This window comes from Rhineura floridana, chromosome 14 (genome assembly GCF_030035675.1).
Source record: "Rhineura floridana isolate rRhiFlo1 chromosome 14, rRhiFlo1.hap2, whole genome shotgun sequence".
NCBI lineage: Eukaryota > Metazoa > Chordata > Lepidosauria > Squamata > Rhineuridae > Rhineura > Rhineura floridana.
The window spans coordinates 7,241,668-7,256,307 of NC_084493.1; the positions used below are offsets into that span (position 1 = coordinate 7,241,668).

The 14,640-nt window shown below is 43.3% G+C and overlaps 1 protein-coding gene across 2 annotated transcripts in view; it reads right to left on the reverse strand.

Annotated features, from left to right (window-relative positions):
• Positions 1-14,640, reverse strand: part of IGF1R (insulin like growth factor 1 receptor) — a 246,890-nt gene that overhangs the window by 10,612 nt on the left and 221,638 nt on the right. For both annotated transcript variants that reach the window (XM_061595818.1, XM_061595817.1), the window contains exons 18-20: positions 11,107-11,266; positions 9,432-9,561; positions 6,436-6,570 (exon numbers count right to left, since the gene is read on the reverse strand). In XM_061595818.1, coding sequence (XP_061451802.1) covers positions 6,436-6,570; positions 9,432-9,561; positions 11,107-11,266 — 425 coding nt within the window. The remainder of the gene's footprint in view (positions 1-6,435; positions 6,571-9,431; positions 9,562-11,106; positions 11,267-14,640) is intronic.

Here is a 14,640-nt window from a genome sequence, read left to right on the forward strand (position 1 = left end):
TCATCTCAAAAAGGATATTATAGAGTTGGAAAAGGTTCAGAAGAGGGCAACCAGAATGATCAAGGGGATGGAGCGACTCCCTTACGAGGAAAGGTTGCAGCATTTGGGGCTTTTTAGTTTAGAGAAAAGGCGGGTCAGAGGAGATATGATAGAAGTGTATAAAATTATGCATGGCATTGAGAAAGTGGATAGAGAAAAGTTCTTCTCCCTCTCTCATAATACTAGAACTCGTGGACATTCAAAGAAGGTGAATGTTGGAAGATTCAGGACAGACAAAAGGAAGTACTTCTTTACTCAGCGCATAGTTAAACTATGGAACTTGCTCCCACAAGATGCAGTAATGGCCACCAGCTTGGACGGCTTTAAAAGAAGATTAGACAAATTCATGGAGGACAGGGCTATCAATGACTACTAGCCATGATGGCTGTGCTGTGCCACCCTAGTCAGAGGCAGCATGCTTCTGAAAACCAGTTGCCGGAAGCCTCAGGAGGGGAGAGTGTTCTTGCACTCGGGTCCTGCTTGCGGGCTTCTCCCAGGCACCTGGTTGGCCACTGTGAGAACAGGATGCTGGACTGGATGGGCCACTGGCCTGATCCAGCAGGCTCTTCTTATGTTCTTATGTTCTTATGTTCATGCAGCAGCAACAATTGCTACAACAGCCAGAAGAATCACTGCTTGGTCCAGCGATTTTCAAGTGACCTGCAGGGAGAAAAGGTGTGGGAACCGCTGCTCTAAGCGGTTTACAACTCCCAACAAAAAAGAATCAATAGAAGGAATGCAACACAAATCCCACATTTGATTTAAAACAGATTTGAAATCCTGAATGGAATTTGAACGAGAACAAAATTTATTTTGGTTGTAAAAAGGACAGAGAAATATTCCACATTCAAAGCCAAACAGTGGCCATAATAATGCTATTCATGCTGTTACACTTCCACATTTCAAGTAACATAACTAACTCTAAACAATGTGCATAAGTAATAGGAAACAGCAAACGTTTCTAGAAGACCCCTGATCACCTCGCAGAGCTACAGTTCCCAGGATTCTTGGGGGAAGCCATGACTGTTAAAGTGGTATAAGAGTCCTTTACAGGTATGGTGTGGATGTGATCTTATTATAATTTTTTTAATGAAAGCTGGAATTCTGGGAATTATGGTTCACTGGTGAGGGGGAACTGCCTCCCCTTCCCTACCCATAGATGCCCATAACAAAAAGGTAAACTGCTTTTTTTTTTTTAAGAGGTGTGAAGGCCTGAAAAAGAAAAACAGAAAAATTCAGGGGGGGGGGAATGTATCCCCTCCCCCATGTCTCAAACCTTTTTTGTTTTTTCTCCAAAAGTGGGAGAAAATTGGGCTATGACATGTAAAAGAGTAGAGAACCTCATTTCAATCCCAGCAAACCTTCAATTTTTTGAAGACTATGACAAATACGAAGAAGCAGAAATTGATAGCGATAGCTCAGAAAATGAGACTGATTAAATTTAATGTAGTATTCATCGGGTCCTGACCTCCCCCCCCCCCCGCCACATTCTTAGCTCTTGAGTGGTTTATATCTGTTCAACACTGTGGAGAACCAGAGGAGACATAATAATTTTCAGACTACATAACAGTTTTCTTTTTAGTATAATGTTGATGCTTTCTCCCATTTTTATCATTTTTTGACTGCTCCTCATAAACTGGCAAAACGAAACAGATGCTAGGTTCCTTACAGTTCGACAGCTTGGAGCTCCATTTGTAATAAAAAAAATTAAAAGTAAATTCAATCATTCATAATTTTCTTCTGAATAAACTGTACTTTTAACATACTAAACATACTAATTTAATGGCAAACCAAGTTATACATAATACATTTTATGTTCCTAAAGTAAAAGACTCTTTTTAGCATCCTTTAGAGATCAAAATGTAAGTATTGCATATTTTCCCATTTTTCCCAACATTCTTGGGTTTGTTTTTGCAGGGGGGAAAAACCTCGGAAACAAACTCCCTCCCCTCACGGCTTCAAAATTTCTGGAAATTTTATACCTCTACTCTTTCCCCATCACCCTTTACGTTAAGTAAGCCAAGGTTTTTCCAGCTTCCCTGATCTTGAAAAGCAGCCAGCCTGCAGGAACAGCTGCCACCACCTCTCCCCCCCCCCACCTCACAATCAAGGAGAAAGATTGTGACATAAATATCCCAGATCCATTTCTGTTACTTCATTGCTGTTCTTTCCCAGCTGACTGCTGTGTCTCTGAAAAGAAAAGGGGGCTAAAGAAGCAGGCGCTGGAGCCAAGAACATGGGATACTGGCTGGCTCTTTGCCCTGCGGCCTTTGGGCATCGCTGAGGAGATACCACAACCAGCCGGACGGCAGGCACGTGACATCAGCGCCAGCAAGCACACGTCGCATTTCTATTAAGCCAAGACCGCGGCTTCCCATAATAGGAAGTTTTCGTTACCCACACTGGGTTAGGAGGCCTTGTTTACACCGCCTTGGAAACAAGATGCTGTTTCCCAAGATGGAGGAAGAATCTGGATGCTGATGGGGCCATGAGGGTGCAAAGAAAGCCAACTGGCTAACAGCAGCACCTTCTTTTCCATGGCATATTCTGAATGGAGATCAGTGTCTGAGGCTTAACACAGTAATATCTCAGTTAACTAAGGGCATACATTCCTGGACATTACTTCTGTAACAGAAACTTTGATACCAGAGGTAGGAATAACACAGAAAGAATAGGGATAGGTTCCTGCACCACAAAAAAGGAGAGCAGCTCAACGTATTTCAGAAAACTTTTTATTTGGAACTAACAATGCACATGTCTGAAATGAAACAACCAGGTCAGGAAAGACCACTTGAAGGCGTCTTCCAAACTGCATCCAGGGATGCCTGCCTTGCCATTTTTCTTTCATCATGTAGCATCTTGCTATAGCAATCTAAAGCTTTGAGCACAGTTCTCCTCTCCAGACACTGGAGCAGGCAGGCAAGGGGCAGCCACCCCACCTCCCATGTTTGCTCTGTCTCTTCTCTCTCTCTCTGCCATCCTCCCCTACACTCGAGCAGACATGTCTGCAGTTAACAGTGCTTCCAGGACACCCAAACCACTGTTTACTGCAGAGACTGCTGCACCGCCTCGCAAGGAGCACCATTCCAGCCATGGGTGAGAGAATTGCCTGCAGCAGCCGCAATCCACTAAACAAGGAGCCACATGCTGACTATGTCAGAGTGCACCCCCCCCCAATACCCAAAAAAGACTTTATTAAAAGAAACTTTTTTCCTGGAAGATTTGTTAACTGAGGTATCACTGAACGTAGCGACAGTTGTGTGGTTGGTCCAAAAACAACCCCCACGACAACCCTCTTGGTTTCGGCTCCAGGATTCTGCTGGCAAAGATTCATTATTTCATTTCTTACAGAAATTTTACACCCCGCTCTTCAGCTGAAAAGGCTCCCAGAGTGCTTAAATATGATCAATAAAAAAGGGGAGGGAAGGACAGTCTGTGCCTGCAGGCTTACAGATATGACACAAAAGGAAAAAGGGATGTGTAGGGAAGAGGGGAGGAAAGGAAGTCAACTCAGACAGCCTTATATTAATAGTTCTGCCATTAAACAGATGGAATGAAAAAGGTTCAGGGAGAGGAACAGCCAAATGTAGGTGGTCCCTTGGCACAGCTGATGGAATGATTCCAGCAATGCATGGATTCTTTACCGTGTCTCTTTGGACCTATTATATGCACATGACAACTTCAATGACACCAGCACCAAGTATGTGTGAGGCTGGCTGGGACGACATTCCATTCAGTAGGGGGCAGAGCGACAAGGTAAACAGCCCACACGCAGAGTAGCAGTTAGACTATCAGATTAGGATACAACAGACTGGTGTTCAAATCCTGACTTAGCCATGAAGCTCACTGGGATGACCTTGGGCCAGTCACTGTCTCTCAGCCTAACCTACCTCACAGGGTTGTTGTGAGGATAAAATGAAGGGAGGGAAACCATGTTCGGATGCCACTTTGAGCTCCTCGGAGGAATGGCGGGATATAAATCCAATAATAATTAAAATAAATAAAACAAAACATTCAAGCAGCAACACAAGAGTTCCTGCTATGCCAAGAGCCATTTTCAATGGCACCTATGCCAATTCATGAAGACTTTTCTTGTAATACAATTTGAATTGTATGGAATATTGGGGGGGGGGGGGAGAGACGCAGTAAAAATATAATCATAAAGCAAGTAGTGCAGGACATTATGTTTGCTACAAAAAGCAAAGGACCATTAAGTTGTCCGCAAGATCCACGTAATTTTCAAGTAGTTCACACATTTGGGTTCCACTGGTTTAGGGCCTTATGCACTAATCGTGGTGGTGGTGAATCTCAGGTCTGGGTGCCAAATGTGGCCCTCCAGGCCTCTCCGTCTGACCCTTGGAACTCTCCCCAGGCCATGTCCCCCACTGGCTCTGCTTCACACCCTGAGAGCTTTTTCCTTGAACTCGGACAGTGCCTCTGGCTTGTCTGGATGGTGGACTGAGAGGGGTGTGTGAGTGTGTGTAGAAATGACCCTACTGTACAAAGGTAACATTTAAATGAATTGCTCTTCTGCCTCGGACTCCGCCCTTCACTGATATGTGGTCCTCAGAAGGCCGCCAAGGAGCGAATGCAGCCCTCAGGCTGAAAAGTGTTCCCCAAGCTTGCTAATACAGCAAGACCTTGAGCTGGGTTTGGTAGTTCAGTCAGCGTTATCAAAACGCTGTAACTTTATCGAGGGCTGAAATTCAGATCTCCTCAAGAGCCTGTCGCTTTCCAAAAGTGAGTTATTTACTCCATGAAGGATCACAAAAAGGAACTGAGTAAAGTTTTACTGGTCGTCGAGGCGAACTGGGGTGTAGAGTGGAGACAGGATCCATACAATGAATAATGTCTTCATGCAAGAAATTATGTCCATTTACAACTATTAGCAGCTCCACATTTAACTGTAGTCAGAATCCAAACTGCCCCCATCCAAAGCCTCAATTTCAATCAGCTACTAACGTTCTCAGAAATGCCAAAAGGTAGTCTCCAAACATCTTCTAAATATTATTTCACACTCGATTCCGAGGGGAAAACTCCAGACTTTTTTTTTTTTATTATTCTCAGCTATTTGTTCTCCCACCCCCCTCCCCGGAAAATTAGAATGGTAAAATATTTCTGGTGCTACAGATCTCCAACACAGACACACACACCCTTCTTCTTGCCCGCCTTGTTGAGTTATTCTCACAATGTCGAGCATAATTTCAAAGCTATCTGAGCCTGGTGGAGATTCCCATCCTGGAAGGGAAGGAATGCAAGGTAAGGATTCCAGTTCCATGGCAACCTCCAACAGGCTCTTCCTCCTGCCCAACCCGAGCGAGCGAGCAGCAAAAGAAGACTGAATTGTCACCGGACACTAGCCCAAGCTCTCTAGCCAAATCAGCTCTTTCCCTAAGAATCCCAAACAGCTGAGCCCCCCTAAGCTATTGCATCCCTCATGCGGGCCTCCGACAGCCGGACACAACATTTCTTTTCCAGAAAGCTAGTTCACAAGAGAAGCAAATCAGGCTTGAAAACTAACGTAAAGCTCAGGGTTGAAAATAAAAAGCTGGAAAGCAGCTAACAATCGTAGCTGAGGTTGGCTGGTGCTGCTGTTCCCAGTGGGAGCAAAGCCATCCTTAAAAATAAAAAAAGCACTGTGAAGATTCCTGACTTAAAAAAAACATAGGGATACGGGAAGCTGCCTTGTATTGAGCCAGTCCATCGCTCCATCTAACTCAGTACTGTCTGCACCGAACGGCAGTGACTCTCTAGGATTTCAGACAGGGGACGTTCCCAGCCCTACGCCTGGAGATGCAGGGGATTGAACCTGGGACCTTCTGTATGCAACAGGTACCCAATGTTAAGCATACCTGACTCTTGCTTGCCTCCAGTGTTGGAGAGCCCACCACCTCCCTAGCTAGTTTGATCCATTGTCATACTACTCTTAACAGTTAGGTTTTTCCTGATGTTCAGTAATAGTTTTAAAAAACTAGATCTTTTTACACTTTTATCATTTGTTTCCAAAATCATTAGCTGTTTTTGAGTGTCTCCATTTGAGAGGAAAAGCAGGAGAGAAATTTTGGTCTGATTCACGAGGGCTACTCTTATGAAAAGTTGGGGGGGGGAGGGGAGGATATCCTATTTTAGTAAAGAAGGACTTGGCTTATGTCTAAGTTGAGTGCTTCCAAAATGTTTGCCTGCCTTATTCACTCTTAACGGGCAACTGACCTTCGTGGACAACTGTGTCCTAGCAAAAAGAAATTGCTCCAGTTTGCTATGGTGCAATCCTATATCGCTCACTACCACTTTCACATGCTTGCTGACACTGGCAGTTTGCTGGTATCAGAGTCAAGGTGGTCAGGTCAGGAAAGTAAAATAGATAAAGATGAGCTGGAAATGGCTGGCAATACATACAGCATGTCAGGACAGTTGTCTGGCTTCTCCAAAAGGCCGCCCTCCATCACAAAGCGAAGAACTTGCTCGTTGGACATGCCTTGGTAAGGCTGCTCAGCTAATGTGGCTATCTCCCACAAGACAACGCCAAAGGACCTATGAGAAAAACCTCAATGTTAGGAAACATTCAAGCCACTTAAGCTTAAACCAAATGGACACACTTTGCGTATTTTGCAAGGTACACATGCCTACATGGCAATAATTGGGCCGCTTTGTTGTGCCCGTTCCTATCCCGTGTCTAGATCCAGCATGAAATCAAGGAACAATCATGGAAAGTGTGACATAAGAGCATTTTTGACAGTGTTCGAAGCTTGCACAAGCAATTCTTCCAAGAAACTAAAGCAGTGTCCATTTGCATATCAAAAAATACTGGTGCCTTATGGCTCTTGTGAGCTCTCTCTTTTTAAAAGCACATTATGCTTAATATGTACACCCATGTGCACAACAGAACAACATTAAGGAAAGCCGTGCTGGACGTTAAGGTCTGATAGCCTGGTTCTGAGCAAACTGCGTAACAAACTGCCATTTCTAGTTTCATCCAAACTCCTCCAGGAAGCTTTATTTCCTCTCCCCTAATCCTGCGGAGGGGGAAGGCAAGGGGATCTGCAGAAGCCATGGTGCTTGTTCATAATGGTAAAGTTCAGCACTGAACCATGGTTGAGCATTAAGTGGCCATCGTATGGAACTGCACATTATCAAACTGTAAATATTTTTAGTGATACAACAAATATCCACTAAAAGTAATTTGCAAGTTTAGCTTTGAATATAACATTTAAACCACATTATGTGCTCTAGTTTGTCCCCCCTAACCCCTTGCAAATATCAACTAGTTTTAGCTATTGGGTGTGGGGAGGGACTTTGAAATATTTATGCAACATGCAAACTTAACTTGGTGTTTTATTCACTAAGGAGAAGTCAGAAATGCCAAGTCAGAACCTGACAGATTTAGGGCACTCAATGCTTTTCCAGAAATTTTTCCAATTCAATTTCTTTTGCATGAAAACCCACACCAATACTATTTTTAAATCCCTTCCCTTACAACACCCAGCTTGGAATAAGCCCTTTTCACTGAGCTACCCACCCCATCAGCAAAACCTTTTATTTCAGCAGGCATTTTAAGGAAGTTTTTTGTTTTTATGATTAATGGATCTTAATTGCTGTTATCCACTGTATGCTTTTTGTAATCTTTATGTACACCACTTAGAAACGTTGCTGATTATGTTGTATTAAAATAGCTAAAATAAATAAATAAAAAAAGTTAAGACACAAATCTCCCTTACAGAAGGCTCACAACACATTGTGGGCATTGGAGAGGGGGGTCAGCCCTTGTACTCACATTATCATCAAATGCAGAACCTCTTTCTAACCCCCAGACTCTTGACTATACGACAAAATCTCACCTCAAAGGCAGCGTCAAGAGACGCAAACAGAAAACCAAGTGGCGTGGGGATTGGGCCTAGAAGGGAGGCGGGAAGGAACAGAGCAGCCCTAAGAAAAGCCAAATATGTGATGCCCCTCATAATGAAAGCCTGTTCTCAGTTACAGAAATGAAAAGCTCAAAAGATTCCAGGTTGAAATTGTGTGGGATGCACTGCTGATTAGGAGGCATAAAAGCAAGTTATGTGTTCACGGACAGCCCAAAACACACAGGCGTTCCTTCTGTGGAATGAAGGTACAATACTGTCTTTTTTGGCTTGGAATACACAGACTAGTATCCAACAAATGTGAGGGCTTCCCGGATTATTGTGCCAATGCCAAAATCACCCCTCAGGAAACCATTCACGCACTGTGGGGTACACACCTTTTCTGATCAGGTAATCAATCTCTTGTGTTGGAAAAAGAAATGAGTCAAGTGGCTGTTTTAGTTGCTCTGAATGTTTCACAGTTTTTACACATACATCTCTACAAAGGAGTCAAAATATACATTATGCCATGATATTTATTTATTTAATTTATATCCTGCCCTTCCTCCTAGATGAATATAAAAATCAAATGCTGATGTGCAGAAAAAATTCTGCAAACAGAAGACTAGGTTCCTTCCTGCCTTTGTTCATGCAAAGTCTACATGGATTTTTCACTGCAAGGAACACTTTATGCCCAAAATGCTACACTGGAATGTTGCATTCGCAGAGATATTACACAACATCTATTGCACCAGGGGCTCTCCTACATGTATTCAGATGTTGGAATCAACCCTAACAGAAACTCCCCTGATTATAACTAAAATCTCATTACTCTGGGGTCTGGATTCAAATCATCCCGCCCTTTCCTTAACACTATTTCTGTCTTGGATGGTGGTGTGTTTATTTTACAGTGTCAGTGTAATCTGAAATAAAAGCGATGTGGCTCAGCTCTGAAATTAGCTTTTCCAAAAGGCAGGACTACAAAGGGAGCAAGGGGTTCTTGCCTTCCCAAGAATTCTGTAAGAGGAAGCCAAGTGGTTTCTAAAATACACTAGTCTATGTAAGAAGCATGACTGCCAAGTTTGGCATTTCAAAATGCTTTCTCTGCAGCTGTGGGAAAACAGCATAGAAACCAAACAACACAACTTTAATTTTACAGCTTTAAGTCCGTTATGTCAAAGAAATTAATTCAAAGCTGATTAAAAAAAGTCCTGCCGTTTTCTAGTAACGTCTCTGGTTGTCCTCTCTACGTCTTTTGCATCTGCTGCTAAGTGCCCTTGCATGGATATTACAGAACTGAACATGCTTTAAATCCATGCAGGTATTTGTTTAAACTTGCTTGAAACTGGGGTTTTAGCGTGACGGAAGAGGAGGAAGTAACACCCTGGAGAGTACATTACACAGAACTAGCAGCAAGGACTCTGCAAACAAAATGGAAAAGCAGGAAAAACCAGAATCGACAAAAAAAGCTTGACATGGTATTTTCTTTGTGCTGTAGGTAACGTAGGAGGTCCGGGGAACATTGCAAGAAAACCCAAACACTTTCATTATTACCAGACATCCGAGTGTGTTGTGAATACGCCGTCCTTCAGTGATTCTGGGGACATCCAGCGGACTGGTAACAGGCCCTTCCCACCTTTCCGATAGTAATCAGTCTCATATATATCTCTCGTCATGCCAAAATCTACATGGTACAAAACGAGACACATGCTCAAAAAATCCACCATAAAAAAAAAGAAAACAAAAACACATTTCTGTGAAAACTGCCAAAGGTTAGAGTGCTGGACTTGAAGTGGGGAGACCCCAGGGTCAAATCCTCACTGGACCATGAAGCTTATTGGTTAACCTTGGATCAATCATTCACTCTCAGGCAGCTGCCTTATACTGAACCAGACCATTGGTCCATCTAGCTCAGTACTGTCTACACTGACTAGGAGCACTCTTCAGCGTTTTAGGCAGGGGACATTTCCCACCCCTACCTGGAAATGACAGGGAGTGAATCTGGGACATTGCAAACCAAATGTTCTACCACTGAGCTTCCTCTTTCAACAGGCCTTTTAAAACAGACCTTATCCCAGTCTGTATCTATTCTACCACTGAGCTTCCTCTTTCAACACGCCTTTTAAGTAGATACCTTTTCCCAGTCTGCATCTGTTCTACCACTGAGCTTCCTCTTTCAAAAAGCCTTTTAAGTAGAGACCTTATCCCAGTCTGCATCTGTTCTACCACTGAGCTTCTTCTTTCAACAAGCCTTTTAAGTAGAGACCTTATCCCAGTCTGCATCTGTTCTACCACTGAGCTTCCTCTTTCAACACGCCTTTTAAATAGCGACCTCGTCCCAGTCTGTGTCTGTGTTGGAATTGTTTTTTAAGATGCATTTAAAGATGTTTTGTTTTAATTTATTTTTAAAAGATGTTTTCTTAGCATGTTTTTAAAGGCGCTTTGTTTTAATATGTTTTAAAGTATTTTGTTTTTAAGAGGTTTTAGAGTGCTTTTTAGTGTTTTTGTTTGCTGCCCTTAGCTCCTTCTGTGAGGAAGGGCAGGATATAAATTTAATAAATAAATAAAATAATAAATAAGCAAATAAGCAAGCAAGCTATGGCACTTCTCCTGAGCCTAACCTACCTCACAGTGTTGCTGCAGTGATAAAACGGAGGTGGGGAAGACCAGGAAACATGTTACATTGAGCTCCTTTGAGGAAAGGCAAGGTATAAATCTTAAGTAAATAAATAAAACAGACTGCACTGCTGCGGCTCCCCTGCAGGCTTGTTGTTGACCTTCCTTTCATACACTGGAAGCAATGTGAGCATGTTTTTCATCTCCAGTCATAAGAAGGGACAAGGAGTCCAGTAAGAAATCAAACTTCCTTCCCACTGAAAACAGGACATTTTACTCCATCTACTTCTCACAAAGCCCTGCTCACAACATTTTCAAGCTCTGTCTACTTGCTGGACAAAATAAATGGCCAGAAACTGGCTTCTGTTAAATTTTATTTTTTTAAAAGTTAATGCTGAGACTTTCAGGCTGCTGGGTTCACCACCAGAGAGCAATGCCGTGCAAGTTGGTGTCATGACACACAACAGGCATAGCTCTAATGGTAGCAGAAAAGAATAAAAAATCCTACTGCAGGGTCATTACTTCAAATGTCCCATCTAGAGCTAAGATCCTCCTTCTTTTTGTACTCTACCAGTGGACCAAAAAAAAAAGGGGGGGGGAGAGGGGGAGGTACCTCCAATTTTCACAGTAAAGTCCTCAGACACCATACAGTTCCTTGCAGCGAGATCTCTGTGGACAAACTTGTTGGCATTGAGATAGGCCATGCCATCTGCAATCTCACCGGCCATCTGAATCATCTTCTTTAAGGCTGGAGGAATATGGGCTGGGTTATTCTGAAGAAAAAGGAGAGGAAGGTTACTGTTACATGACTTGAGGAAGCTGGTGCTTTCTTCCTTGAGAAGAAGGAATGCAGAAGAGTGGACCAGGATCTGCTCAGATTCATTTGTTTGTATCGAGTTATCAGACCGTTACAAAACAAAGATTTTAGTCCTAGTATGGTTATTCTGGATGAATGTTTGAGAAACAGGTGTCTGGAGGAGGCCATAGGCCATTGTATTAAGTCTGGGCCAGGCCATCTCATTCTGCTGTATGTGAAGATTAAGCCTAAGACCCCATCTACACTGATCATTTAAAGCAATAACATGCCCCTTTAAACAGTCATGGCTTCCCCCAAAGAATCCTGCGAAGCATGGTTTGTTAAGGGTGCTGAGAGTTGTTAGGAGACCCTCTATTCCCCTCACAGAGTTACTATGCCCAGAATGGTTTAACAGTCAGTCCCTCTTCCTGGGGAACTCTGGGAACTGTAGGTCTGCGAGGTGAATAGGGGGGTCTCCTAACAACTCTCAACACCTTTACAAACTACAGTTCCCAGGATTCTTTGGGGGAAGCCATAGCTATTTTAAAGAGGTATAATACCGCTTTAAATAAGTAGTGTGGATGTCCCGGGAAGGGGAAAGGCAGCCCCTCAAGTGTTCTTTCTGTCTGTGCTACCCAAGTTCCTGCAAACCCATTTTATGGTTGTGCTTTGGCAAGCAGGATTATTCCCACCCATCCACCCCAAGAACATACAAAGAGCCTGGTGGGATCAGACCAGAGGTCCATCTAATCCAGCTTCCTGTTCTCAGAGTGACCAACCTGATGTCCACAAAAAGCCCACAGGAGGACTGAGCACAACAGTGCTCTCTTCACTCATGATTCCCAGCAGCTGGCACTCAGAAGCATACTTACTCCAACAGTGGAGGAAATACATAGCCATCGTGGCTAGTAGCCACTGAATGCCTTCCCTCCATGAATTTGTCTAATCCTAACCACTTTATTTATTTATTTATTATTTATTATTTCAATTTATATACCGCCCTTAGCAGAATAGCTCTCAAGGCGGTGAACAAACAAGATAAAATACAATATATCATAGTAAAAAATCACAAAAACATGTACAAACAAACAACAGAAAGCACAACAAAAACGAAATACAACACAAATTAAGAAGGATACATGTTAAAAGTAGAAAGATTAAGAAAATTAAAAGATTAAAATGCCTGGGAGCATAAAAAGGTCTTTACCTGGCGCCGGAAAGATAGAAGTGTAGGCGCCAGGCGTAGCTCTTTGGGGAGGCTGTTCCACAACTCAGGGGCCACCACAGAAAAGGCCCTAGATCTCGTAACCACCCTCCGGGCTTCCCGGTGAGCTGGTACCCGGAGGAGGGCCTTAGATTCTGAACGAAGTGAACGGGTAGGTTCATAGCGAGAGAGGCGTTCCACAAGGTATTGAGGTCCCACGCCGTGTAAGGCTTTATAGGTCAAAACCAGCACCTTGAATCTCGCCCGGAAGCAAATAGGGAGCCAGTGCAGACGCGCCAGAATAGGTGTTATATGCGAAGACCGACTGGTCCTCGTCAATAGTCTGGCAGCCGCGTTCTGCACCAGCTGAAGCTTCCGAACTGTCTTCAAGGGCAGCCCTACGTAGAGCGCATTACAGTAATCCAATCTTGAAGTTACCAGAGCATGAACAACGGAGGCGAGGTCGTCCCTGTCCAGATAGGGGCGTAGTTGGGCTACCAGACGAAGATGGTAAAATGCATTCCGTGCCACCGAGGCACTTTGAAAGAGCCAGTGTGGTGCAGTGGTTCGAGGGTTGGACTATGACCTGGGAGACCAGGGTTCGAATCCCCACAGCGCCACAAAGCTCCCTGGGTGACCTTGGGCCAGTCACTGCCTCTCAGCCTCAGAGGACAGCAATGGTAAAACCCCCTCTGAATACCGCTTACCATGAAAACCCTATTCGTAGGGTCACCATAAGTCGGGATTGACTTGAAGGCAGTCCATTTCCATTAGCACTTTGATTTTTTTTTAATGAATAGCAGTATTGAAATATTTGTATAAATAAGTGCCTGTAAGCAGCTTTGTGAGTTCCACCTGAAAAGTGGCACATAAATGCCTTAAATAAAGTAAATTTTAAAAAATCCCTTGCAAGGAAGGGACGTCGTTTGCTTTACAACCAAATTTTAATCCTTTTCTCCCACAAGCAACTGATGCTTCCACTATGTCGCTGTGAATTATTTACATCAGAAGCCACCCACAAGGAGGCCAGGGGGACCTGAACGCATACCACTGGCTCTCATTTCATAACTGAATTCGGCTTTTGGAGGCACCTGCTTTCGCCTACCCTATCTTGACTGTGTAAACTGTATGTGGGTGGCTGCAAGCCTTCTAACTGCCAGCATGAACATTTAATGCCGGGCGCATGACTAAATATTAGTGTTTGTTGCAACACTCATTCATAATTCAGAACAAAAACAAAAAGGGTAACAGCATGTAGCATTTAATACATGAATAATTAGCTTATCTGTGTGCATACCAAAAAACCATATTGGCTTAAGCGTAGGCACAGAAAGTTTAATTCAGACCTGGAAAGCAGCCAATTTAGCATTGCAAAGGACGGGGTAAACAAGCATGTAACTCCCAACCATATGTGAGGGGAGGGGTGCAGTTCTTTGGGTCAAATACAGACAGACAGAAAGGCCAAATGGCTGAAAGTTACTGACAGGTTTAAGGAGGAAAACAGAACGTTACTAGAAATTAAGAGTACTCCTGTTACTGCTCAAATATTGAGCATAAACATAAAAGTCTGCATCTGTATTGGAACTACTTTTAACTGTTTTTTATACATGGAATTGCTTTTAAATGTTTGTATTGTTTTTATATATGGGATTATTTTAAATTGCTTGGATATACGGAACTGTTTTTAATTGCTTCTTGTTCTTTCTTGTTCTGCGGTTGTAATTGTTTTTTATTTGGTTTATAGCTAATGTTTTATTCTTGCAACCTGCCCTGGGATCTGATCGTAAAGGGGTGCTTTAGGTGGAAGAGGCAGCAACGCACACACCTGGGGGTGGGGTTCACACACACACCAATGTAACAACGCTATAAAATTTATTTAACTCATAATTAAATAACTACTCCATTTCTTAATGGAATTAAAACAGCTAATCCTTAGATCAGGAGTCACCAACCTTTGAGCGAGTCCCATGGGGCCACTGCCTCATGTGACTTCTCTCCCACACCCTGCACCCCCAGACCAGCCCCTCCATCCACCTCCAGAGAGACAGAAAGAAAGAACCTGAGCAACTCTAACACCACAACAGATGACTGCTTGGACTGTGAAAACGCAACAGTGTTTTGAAGATCCCCTCGCCGTGCAACACAGC